This window comes from Monopterus albus, unplaced genomic scaffold (genome assembly GCF_001952655.1).
Source record: "Monopterus albus unplaced genomic scaffold, M_albus_1.0 scaffold223.1, whole genome shotgun sequence".
Taxonomy (NCBI): Eukaryota; Metazoa; Chordata; class Actinopteri; order Synbranchiformes; family Synbranchidae; genus Monopterus; species Monopterus albus.
This window is the reverse complement of record NW_018128103.1, coordinates 787,764-800,202: the sequence shown is the minus strand read 5'-3', so window position 1 is coordinate 800,202 and position 12,439 is coordinate 787,764. Positions and strand designations below refer to the sequence as shown.

Sequence of the window (12,439 nt, the reverse complement as noted above, 5' to 3'; positions counted from 1 at the left end):
GGGGGGGGGGGGGGGGGTGTGCGGCCGCCAGTTTCAGTTTGGTTCATAAGGACACGGAACACCAGCAACTTTCTCAATGGCCAAGGGAAAGTTGGGGACTAGAGTGAATGCAAACTTACTCAGCTACTATACTTTAGCACAAATTGGAGGTATTTGAACTTTGTTCCAGTTTTCTGGAAGAAAACTCTGTACAGCAATGATGGAAAGTACCTAAGTAGGCTACATTTCCTCAGGTACAGCAGTCTACTTAAGTAGAAGTTTGAGTTACTCCTTCTTTGCTTGTGTATTTCCACATTATGATAGTTTACAATTATACACTCCATTTACCTGACAGCTGTGGTCACTAGTTTGCAGATTCAAACCAAATATCATCAACTAATGAGTACTGACATATAAGTTAAGATACAACTTTTTGATCTCTGGGCAAACTTCACAAACTACTCAGCAGTATATAAAGTTACATTAGTTCCACTTTCACTTGCCTATAGCCTACCAGCTGCAATATTAAAGTGTTGTACAGTGGATCAGTAATTGTTATAATGAAATAATATCCATCATTCTGAAAATCAGTCATTCTGCCTAATCAATTTACTGTAACAGAGTATTTTATTGCCACTTTTACATGAGTAAAATAGCGTCACTTTGTCCACCCCTGATTCCCATTTTTGACAGTCACTGTAGTTAACTTCATCCTCCACTTACCATTATTTATTCATTTTTGTTTGACTTTCAGTTTACCTTTCTGACCCACTGCTATTCTTGAAGGCGATCAATAGCTGTTTTGCCCACCTCCCTGTGGTGGGATGTGGGAGTCAAGCGACATGTGGGAAAACAACCTCAGATGCCCATCTGTAAACCTCTTTTTCTAACAATATTAAATCCCTTCATATGTTATAATACAGTACACAAGAAAAAGACCGTCCCTCGTTATGGGCATCGGTATTTTAGACCACCGTTGCTGTTCATTCCTTTGTAGCATTTACTTCATAAAATTAAAGAATATTCACCAGGTGCAATGTTGCTGGAGAAGAAAGTGCTCCATCATCTCCCCCTGCTGGTCCCCGGCAGCTACTGCAGACAGCCAGCCTGGCTCTCTATGACAATGATGACTGATAATCACTTCTATTGGCCAATATGTTACACACACAAGGAATATGTCACCGGCACAGAACCGAGCCAGTCACACACAAGCTTGTACTATCTTTGTGAGGACACTCATTGATATAATACATTCCCTAGCCCCTTACCTTAACCATCCGAACTAAATGAACTAACCCTAACCTAACCCTAAAACCAAGTCTTAACCCTCAAAAAGCTGTGCTGAGAAGTGAGGACCAGACAAAATGTCCTCATTAATGTAGCAAAAAAGACTTTTTTGGTCCTTACTATACTTACTATATAGCAAGTACTAGAACACACACACCTGGAGGCACATTTGTGTTTATATATGTTGTATATATATATATATTGTGTTTATATATAGATAATACAACCCCAAGTCAGAAAAATATGTGTAGAGAAAAGGCATTCTAAACAAAGAACTTACTGAATCTGCCATTTATCATTTCATTATAGGCTGCTTCATTGCTTTATTGTCAAACATTAATCCTTTTACCTCACTGGGTCTGCTGATTAAATCAAAGGATGTCAGAGGCTTGGGGGGAAATCTCTCTGCAGCAGTTAGTTACCAAGTCATCTGAAATGTGAGCAGGGGCTTCAACAAGACACATTTCTGTAAGTCAGCTTAGAATGTTAGTCTGAAAAGAAATTAACTACGCCAGGTGAAGAATGCCACAGATCAAAAAGTACAACTGTGATGGAGATTAGCCTCCATCCTGTGTCATCATTTAGGATAATCCACTTTAAAGCTGTAATCCTTAAAACCTGAGTTGACTTGACAACAGCTGCACTTACTAAAAGCATTTCAATAACAAGTCCCACAGTTTCATTAAAATTAGTTCTCTTCCCTAAATACTGCAGTATGATTGTGATAAGGCTTCTTTGACATATATGTCCTTATCCGTTACCATCACTGCTCCTCTATCAGCTTGTGTTTTAATAATCTACTCATTTTTGACTAATAGTCCAAAGCCTGTTTTGGGGATCTGGTCCAATTCTCCCTACCAATCTCATAAGGTGTAGGTTTCTTCTTCTGCTCACAGAATGGGCTCTTAAAAATCACCTCTTCCTTCCCAAGACCAACTATATGAGGAAACCTATGTCCTTCTGCTATTTGGCAGCATGTGGCACAGTGTTGGGGATTACACCCTGAGGCAGGCTGTTTGTGCTTTATATGAACATGTACTGTACACGCAGCCACCTGAATACCGGCTTTTACTTTTGGCCAAAGAGTGCTCTGGGTCTTTCTTCTTTTAGAACTTTGGTGTCCCCACCACAGACCACCTTCATTAGTCTGAATTTCTACTACTCCAGATTTAGTTTGTCTTTTCTGAGTAGGCTACAATATTTTCAACTGCAATGTAAAGACACAGGTATTTACTGTGAGGTAGCATAAAATGAACATTCCCAAGTAAGTTACAAATTCCTGAAAATTCTACATTGGGTTAGTACTTGAGTAAATGTACTTTCCAGCAGTGTATACATCTTTCCAAATATTTTCAGTGGAGCCCAAGTCCAACTTCTGGCTGGGCCACTAAATTAAATTACACTTTTTAATGTGTTACATGTATTACTTACAAACTTGTTTCATGAGAATGATAAAGTTGTTTAGGTAATAAAGCATCACAGTCACAAAGAGTTTTGAGCTTTAGCTGGTTTTAATAAAAAGTGTAACAGGGGTTGGTGAACCAAGCGCCTCTGTAGCACTGCACTGCTACTGTACATACAAGACAACACCAACAGCACAGTCACTGCTAACACAAAGGTTCCAGTCAATACAGTCATCAATATATAATGTATATATTGTTTAATCAATGGTTCTGGGTCACACTGTAGTGGGCTCAAAATGGGGACATTGCTCTCTCTGTGTGGATGTCAGAGAATTTAGATTCAGGTAGAGGCTGCTCTGTTCCTCACAACCTGCTCTCTGTTCCACGCTGGATAAGCTTTGGGCCAGTGAGCATGAGCTGTCTCAGATGTCATCCAAGTTAACGAGACCAAAAACCTCAAAAAGAAGTGGTGTAAATAGACATCCATCCATCCATTTTCCTCCGCTTATCTGGAACCGGGTCACGGGGGCAGCAGTCTAAGCAAAGATGCCCAGACTTCCCTCTCTCCAGACACTTCCTCCAGCTCCTCCGGGGGAATGCCGCGGCGTTCCCAGGCCAGCCGGAGAGACATAGTCCCTCCAGCGTTTGTAAAAAGACAGTTTCATTATTTTTACACCACATGTCTAAAATAGAGCATTCTTGTCCTGTGAGAGGCTCCATGGTCCAGGTACAGAGGTCCTGTGAGGACTGGTGTGTGTACAACAGACCTGGTGGCCAACAGGTGTTTCAGACAGATCGGAGACCACACAGGGACATCGGAGGGCAGGGATCATCAGACTTTTGACAATCTCGATCTTTCACTTGAGAGAAAAAAAGCCTTGTTTGTGACACCACCAGCAACCGGATCATCCGAGACCTGCAGAGTGAACAGTGTTGCCTGTGGGGGGAGGTACTAAGGCTCAGGCTTCAGCAACAACCCTGTTTTTTCTACTGATGGTTCAGATCTGAGGACAAAACCAGGCATCCTCTTGTAAAGATGGCCCTAGTCTTTAGCATATTGAGACCAGCCTATTAATGCCAGACTAAGTTTTTTTGATTTCTAGTGATCAGTTTTCTCTAGAAGAGAAAAGACATTGGGCATCAAACAAGAACCACTCATACAAAAAGATTCACTCTTCAGTGGCATGTACAAGTGATTTAATCACATTTGTGCCATTCACCAGTTATACCATATCTTTCTCTCATGTACTTAACAAAATCCACATGTGGTCCAGACCTGTCACGTACAGATCCCCACAGGGAAGCACACTCATTTGACCTAATGACAACATGTAGGTGGCGATATTAATCTTGGATTGATATTTTAATTATTTCAGGTCACCTAATGCCACTACACTGACACACTGAGTTATGACTTGGGTAACCTCTTTGTGAATGAAGTGTTCCCAAAGTAGTTTTATGAGTTCTCTGGACTTGAGAAAACAAATAAGTTTAAGATGTTAAGTTGAACCAACAACTGCTCAGTCACGCTGACATACAGTACTGTATGTTACACTAGAGTAAGCTGTGTTCAGACTAAGTGCAGTGAAACACAAGCCTTGGCAGTGGGGCTGCAGGGAGTGTGTCACATAATGTAGGCATAGGTGATATGGCCATGTTATGATGAGCTGTATTTGCATTTCCAGTCCACGAGTTTCCATTGTGTTTTGGTTTGCCATGTTGCTACCCAGTTTCTACAATCCCTAATCAGAAGAAGTTGGGTTGGTATGTAAAATCAAAATTCTAAATGAAACTAGTGATGTGTAAATCATCTGTGCCCTGTATCACATTGAAAACAACACAGCACATTATTTGATGTGATACCTCATCAGTTTTATTCTTTGTTCAAAAATAAATACTGACTTCAATCCTGATGCTGCAACATATTCCAGACAAAGTTGGGAGAGTGAAGAGGACAACAAGTGATAAAATGTGTCAGGTTTCATTTTGTCCCTTTCTTCCTGCAAACAGGTCTTAAGGTGCACAACAGTCCTGGGTCTTTGTTGATGCTATTTCTATTTCAAAATGCTCCACACATTCTCTACTGGGGACAGGTGGGGACTGCAGACAGGCCAGTCCAGCACTCACACCCTTTTCCTCCACAGCCAGGCCTTGGTAATGTGGCAGGATGAGGTTTTGCATTGTCTTGTTGAAATATCCCTGATAAAGACGCTGTCTTGAAGGCAGCATATGTTGCTCCAACATCTCTCTGTATTGTTCAGCATTAATGGAGCCATCACAGACATGTGAGTGACTTTTGCCCAGGGCACTGACACAACCTCAGACCATGACAGATCCTGGCCTTTGGACTTGTTGCTGGGAACAGTCTGGATGGTCCTTTTTGTCTTTGGTCTAGAGCACACGGTGTCCATTCCTTCCATAAAGGCCTGAAATATTGATTCGTCTGACCACAGTACACGTTTCCACTGTGTGATGGTCCATCCCAGATCATCCTGAGCCCATGTGGTTATATCACTTATAGAAGAGTGATGATTCTTGATGCGGTGCCGTCTGAGGGATCAGAGAGCTCAGTCATCCAGCTTAGGCTCAGCCCTCGGCCTTTACACACTGAAATCCCTCCAGATTCCTTGAATCTTTTAATGATGTTCTGCACCGTAGAGGGTGACAGATCCAAATCCCTTCCTGTCTTTCTTTGAGGAACATTGTTTTTAAACATTTCAATAATTTTCTCACTAATATGTTGTCAAACTGGTGGTCCTCGGCCCATCTTTGCTCCTAAGGGGCTCAGCCTTTCCTGGATGCCACTGTTGTACCAAATCATGATGCAGTCACCTGTTGACATCACCTGTTTCAGATGGAATCATCATTTCATTGTTTTACCTCATTACTGGTCTTGAAATGTAGCCAGCCCAACTTTTTTGGAATGTGTTTGCTGGGACTGGCTTCAGTTCCCACACCTGCGACCATATTCAGGAATAAGCGGTATACTGTAGATAATGGATGGATCACATTAAACAATGTGCTGATGTAATGTTTTCAATGTGATACAGGACACAGATGATTTACACATCACCATTTTCAGTTTTAACTTTGAGTTTACATAACATCCCTACTTTTTCTGATTTGGGGATGTAACGCCAATGTGTCGGCAAGGATAGATTTAAAAAAAAAACGCCATTTAACATGCAACAACAAAACACAGAGTGCGTTTTTAACTGTGAACCAAATTTAAGACTGAATATCAGTGAATGCTCAAACTCTTGTTTACCATGTAACATGGCAAACAAGAGTTTTCTTTCCATGAGTGTACATGTTCCGACCGCTCCGCGATTGGTCAACGCAGCGTTTTGTTGGATGATGTCACTGTGTGTTTCAGAAAAACTTTCAGCGTTTTGTTGGATGATGTCACTGTGCGTTTCAGAAAAACTAGATCCAACTTCTTCATCACATGGGGTTGCGTCACTTTGCCAGCTGCGGTGAATGCAATCCACCATAGAAATAAATGAAGAAGGCTTTGTTTTTCATACCTTTGAAACTCAGCCTGAACGCAGCTGTAGTTCAATTGACATGAAAACCTTGATGGGGTAGGAATCTGAAATCAACCTTCAGTGGGGTTCAATTTATTTTTTATTATGAAATGACAACCAGGATTATCTTAACAAGTATTAAATAGACACATCAACTTTCCACTAAATGTTCTTTCTCTTCAAATTTCAAAAGAGGTTTTTGGAAAGTTTCAACTGAATGCTGGAAAGTCTGCTAGTATGTTGACCATGGCTGTATCTCAAGTCTCTTATATGATTGTGCCTTGGTCCTCACTTGACTAGAACAACATCCGGGTCAAGCCAGGATCGAGAAAGTCCCAAAACTCTCATGTCCGCTCTGAGAAGCGGGGAGGCTGTGTTGGTGCTTATACAGCAAGAGATTTGGGATGTACCCTATGTTTCTTTATGAACTTAATGCAATGACCTGAGTGGATTCCTAGCATACTGTAGTTCAGTCAATCAACTCATGACAAGGAAAATGTTCTTGGATGAGGCCCCCGTGTGAAGCAACAGATGACACTGTAAAATGTTGGCTTATTGAAGAAAAAAAAAAAGAGATAATGTGTATTTAATCTTTTCTAAGACACTCTGAAAGAACTTCTGTTTGGACCAGCAGACTCCACCACTCTTGACAAGGGCTGAGTATCTGTAGCTCTGGTAGCTCACTCAGTGAAACGTGACCACGGTTTCTTCACAGACCTCTTTTTATTTGACAAAAGAAGCCAAGCTTTTCAAGTGTTAAATGTTGTGTAAACACAACAGTTTTCCCAGAACTGTCTGAATAAAATATTCAAAACTTTGCTTAATTTAGATTGAAATCAGAGACATTTCCGTTAATACCAAAGCCCCAGCCTGGTACTCAGGCCTGCCCTCTAATGGTGGATTTCATCTGACTGACAGCTGGGAAAGGGGGGGTGTCACATGTCTGTCACAACCTTAAACATCTTTTATAAGAATGTGGTGCTCATGCGTAATGGGAGCGTGAGGCATCATCAGGAATGCAGAAAATGAAATCACATTGTTAACTGAAATGGTATGGTTTGTTACCACCACCCCAGTGAAAACTGGTCCGCTTCCATCAGAGCGTATTCAGCCTGCCCAGAGCTGAAATGTTAGAGCGATGCATCTAGCTTAACATCTAAGATCACTCAGCTTGGTTGTGGTTAAAATAACATAGTTGCTGAGATATCACCTTCTTTGGCATTGCATTGATCCCACAAAATTAAATAACACACTGGATTTGGATGCACATTTATAGTTTTCCTTAGCTAAGCTGAAGAACAACTCTGGGTGTATTCATGTGAGAAACAAATACATTCGTGGAATAAGGTTCCCAATGGTACATTCATTAAAGAAGGATTGTCAAAAACGGTATGTAAACTTGGGGGTGGGGGTCAAGTAGCTATGTGCTGCTTGTGAATTAGCAGGCTAGGTTCAAATGTGATCACAGTGTCCTGAGGTCAAATCTTCTCATCTCATCTCTGTCACTATGGCTTTATAATACTCAAAGTTCTTCTAGAACCCGTCTCAACATGAAACATGAAAACCTGAGGAAACTGAAAATAATAGTCCTGAAGAAATGCTCTGCATTTAGAAGCAGAAAACTAAACAGTTTTCTTTGGATGGAATGATTGTGTCTACTGCAAGAAGACAGAAAGAAGCAAAGGCAGCGCCCTCATTTCGAAGCGTGATAACAGATGTTTTGTGATTAAACAATATACTGTGGCTTCACTTTGGGGTGCCATGGTAAGGGCTCTGAATACTGAGATGTTTCAGTTTTTGATTTGTCAAAAACTTTAGATGATTTTTAAAAACCTGTTTGTACTTTGTGGTTATTTGTTATCAAGTGTAGACCAATGGACAATAGTGGTAATTTCATCCAATCAAAATTAAATCAAGTATGCAAAAAGTAAAGGGTCTAAATACTACCTGAAGCCACTGCAGATCTTTTAATCACAAGGTCAATGTACACACAAACAGGAGGGCAATTCTGGTGCACTTATTTCCAGGCTGTATGAGGTTATGCATGTATGTGCAGGGGTGTAAAATACAGAGGAACCCTGAGCTCCAGCAGTGCAACAAAAAGCAATGTAGAGAACCTGGAAAACATCAAAACTGTTACCTCTGGGGTGACTGCCTATTTGCACTCCATTAAAATGGAGTAACTTCTCTAGACCTATCAAATATTGCTACAATAGTTTATATAATGTTGAATGAGAATTATACATTTTTATTCTTCAGCATATTCAGTTTGAAGTAAAACAACAAACACTAAAGTACCAAGTCTCAGCTGTAATTTGAGTCGATTTACATCAGTAGACTACAGAAATACCTGGGTGGGAGATATCACCGTTTAAAAGTAACTGGACAGAGGCACATGAAACCAACAAGATCATCAGATGTAATATTCTGTGAGCTCTTGTCAGATGAGAAGGAAAACAAACAAAGGAAAATGAATCTTGGTATTAAAGTGCAAATAAACCTTATTATAAACTCTTATTGCTGACCTATGACTGACCTCAGTCGGGGCTTCCTGAAGAAGTCAATCATTCCATATTGCAACCACAGGCCTTAATAAGCTCATGAGGATGAATACAAAATGGTTTGCAAATGGCTAATTAATAAAAGCAAAAAGTTAAAAAAAAAAACAGAAAAGAAAACCTAAACAAAACTTCCTCAACTAAATGCCATTTACGGATGGCTCACTTAAGACCATAGCACGAGCTGATGTTGGATCAACCAGCAACACTGTATTTGAGTCAAGCACTTTAGGAATGTGAAAAGAAAGCAACAAAACTACCATTTTTCACTCTGGTGGAAATATTTAGAAAAACATTTTCTCCAGTGTGACCACAGCTACCTGCTTTTACTGAACAACAAAAGACGATTTAACCCTGTGGCTCTGATTTGACAACACACTTTGACATTGGTGCCTTCTGTGTTGACATGATATACAGATGATGTCATGGTGATTGTGTGTATCCTGCTGCTGACTGAGGCTGTGTCAAATCAGAAAGGTCAGACCAGCCATTAAAGTGTTAAATCCAAACTGAAGTGTTTATGGAACCTGAGTTAAGACAGCATGTATCTCAGGAGTGTAAACACAGCCAAATAGGTTCACTCACATTGAAGCATCACCACAGAACCAGCCATAAGAGCCACTTCATTTGGGTTTAACCACAACATTCTTTTGATCATGACAGTGTGAACCAGTATGTGACAGACAAGCGACCTCCCCCGTTTTCATCATCATCAGGAACCAGTTTCATGGATGACTATTACTGTTTCACAATTTAACAGTTTTCAACAGTCTTCAGGTTTTCTATCAAGATCTAAGGGAACAAAATCAAAATTCCTCACTTACTCAGATATTTTAAAGTCTTAAAACTTGACCATCTTAAATGGGTTGACATCAAACATACATAAAGAAGTTGACATAGATTCAGGAAAAATGTTTTAACTTTCCCAATGAAGGACAGTTTATCTACACAGGGTGACTGGGAGTACTGGAGGACGGTTAAGATGATCATCTTTTTACGGAAACAAATTAAAATACCTTCTCAGCTCTGTAGCTCAGCTCAATCCAGCTGCTGTTCTAAAACGGTCTGAACTCAAAATACCACTTTTTAATTTTTATGGAGTACTTAATGTTTTCTGAATATTTTCACACCACCTCCGACTTTGGTCCATCGTATTTACAACATCAGTTACAAATGATCTATTGTCTATGTGTTTTGTATGGTTTCCCAAGGTCTCAAAAATAATAAGTGTTGAATGTTCATAAACAATATTCAAAAATCACTATGTATGTGTGAATACACACTAAGCATTCTAATTCACTCTTGTGTGTGCATGTTTCTAAAGTGTGTGAGGTGCAGGTAGGCAGCTCTGTGATGATTTCATGGGACAAGCTTAAGGGAAGTCAAGCCAGTGACTGATTGGTGGTACTAAATGTTCGCTGGCGTCATCTCTTGGCCAGTAAACACCAAGGGTTAGAAGACCACACGGCCTATAAAGGTTGACAAAGAGGAGGAGGAGGACACAGTTTATGCCATTTGGTTCTTTTTGGAAAAACAGGGGATTCAGCTCCAAATGCCAGGTTGCCTTGAAATCTCTTGATGCGTGGATACATTACTTATTCAAGACCTTTCTCAAAGCGTTACCTGGATGCTGGGATTGTAACAGAAAACTAATAGCTAAGGGTGGAGATATAACCCTTTGGTCCTCAACAGCAATAGGCTTCAAGCCATCCGCCTCTCCCTGTGTGGGAGTTGTGGGGCACTGAGCAGAGACACGTCCTGTCAGGGCCAGACCCCAGACAATGGCTGAAGACTGGGTGTAGTTCAAGTGCCCACGTCTGTGTGGTCATAGATGGCAGGGAGAGACATTTTTCACCCACTGTTTGGGTAGGTAGAGTTTATGTGATAAGCCTACCTTCATTACTATTGAAGGTAGGAGTAGGAGAACAACCTGGTCGTTTGTTCAAGTCTGTTCAAGTTCTTCTCTTGAATTAGTTCTGAACCCAAGCATAGGCTCATGCACTGAAAGAGGATTATGCAGGCATGAGAGTTTAAAACTCTTCCTTGGTTGAGAGTTCAACACCCAACTCGCTGGGTAATTTCTTAATTAGGAAGTGGAGTTTCCTCCTTTGAATAAATTCTGGACCCAAGCGAGGGGTGTGGCCTGATGTCAGGAGTCATCATCGGTGTCCTCTATCAAAACCTTGATGTCACGGGTTTTGGACCTGGAGGGGAAAAGGGAGAATGTGATGTCAGACTCTTAGCACCCTAAAGCACAGGTCAGATTGCAGAAGCCAAATTGCTGACTCACCTCCATACTTGCATCAAAAAAGTTCAGGTTAAGAAAAAGCCCTTACACCTTAGAAAACCTCCTGTGCTTTGGCTCTGGTTTAGACAGAGCTGCATGGTGTTTAATGTTATGTTCAAACTTTAGAAAATACAGTATTTATAGCAAAGTGATTATTTAAAGCTGCCCTAACTCCACATAAGGTAACATTTACAAAACTTTTTTATGACCCAACTGGAAATGAAAAGATGGTTGTTGGCAGGTAACTAGCTCCGCCTGTGTTGCATGGGATGCTACTAGCTACCTGCTTATTATATGAATATCAAGCTAGCGTACCCGTTTGAGATTTTGTGTTGGTTTTTCAGTATGAAATTAACTACCAGCAGTGTGGGGCTATTTGTGTTCACCAATATTATTTTGTTCACTAACATTCTTTTATTCAGCCATTAATGGGAATTTTAAACCATGTTTAATTTTACTTTAAGTACTTTTATTGGCCAAGTATGTTACACATACAAGGAATTAAGCAATGATTGATTAATCATTGACATCCCTATTTAACAGTATTTTGAATTCTATACTGCTGCATTCTGTTGTGCGAGTCCCAAAAAACCACCAATTAAACACAACAGTATGACAGTAAACAGTATGCGTATAGCCACGTTTGCTGTTGGAAAGCACTGTGCTGCAGCAACACAATTGCAAATGGGCAGGCTTTAAGATTACTTTTTAAAAGGCAACACTGAACAATGATCAAGAATAGTTTGCTGCAATTCCCTCTGAAACTCATAAATGTAATATGATAAAGGATCCATCTAAAATCCTAACACCTTGACATGTTCACATTGTCTGGCACAGCCGTTTTTGACTCACTGTGAGGCGAGTCGTGGCCTGCGTAGACTCATGCTGTAGCTCCTCTTCCAGCTCTTCTTGCCCTGTCGGTTCCTCACCCCATCCTCTTGGTCCATCATCTGCTCCAGCAGGGTCTGGTCATCAGCGTTGAGCGGAGCAACACTGATGTCTCTGACGGCCCTAAACTCACCACAGTTATTCAGATGTTCGTTCTCCAATCGGAAGAAGTTCCACACAAAACGCCTGAGAAGGAGAAACACTGACTGTCAGTGGCCAACTCACTTGCATGCTCTAAATCATACACTTTCATGCCTTGAGTTCACCAACAGTCCACATCCTCATGTTGGCTAATCATCAAGACCTGATATAAGATGTGTGGAGATAATTTCATACAAAAAATAATGGTTTTTAATGCTAAATGGAAAGTCTTACAATTTATATAATATTTCCAAGAATAATTCAAGAACCACTTGCATAAAAAAAAATACACTCAGACACAGCAACACCAAACACTAAAATGTCTCCAGACTGTGTAGAGGGTTCAAAGCACTGTATCTCACATTCAGC

General features: G+C 40.6%; 1 protein-coding gene across 1 annotated transcript in view; it reads right to left on the bottom strand.

Moving 5' to 3' along the window:
- Positions 1-6,263: 6,263 nt before the first annotated feature.
- LOC109971386 (xenotropic and polytropic retrovirus receptor 1 homolog) overlaps positions 6,264-12,439 on the bottom strand; it is a 43,970-nt gene continuing 37,794 nt past the window's right edge. Inside the window, exons 15-16 of the mRNA XM_020619603.1 lie at positions 11,894-12,115; positions 6,264-10,958 (exon numbers count right to left, since the gene is read on the bottom strand). Coding sequence (XP_020475259.1) covers positions 10,904-10,958; positions 11,894-12,115 — 277 coding nt within the window. The 3' untranslated portion in view covers positions 6,264-10,903. The remainder of the gene's footprint in view (positions 10,959-11,893; positions 12,116-12,439) is intronic.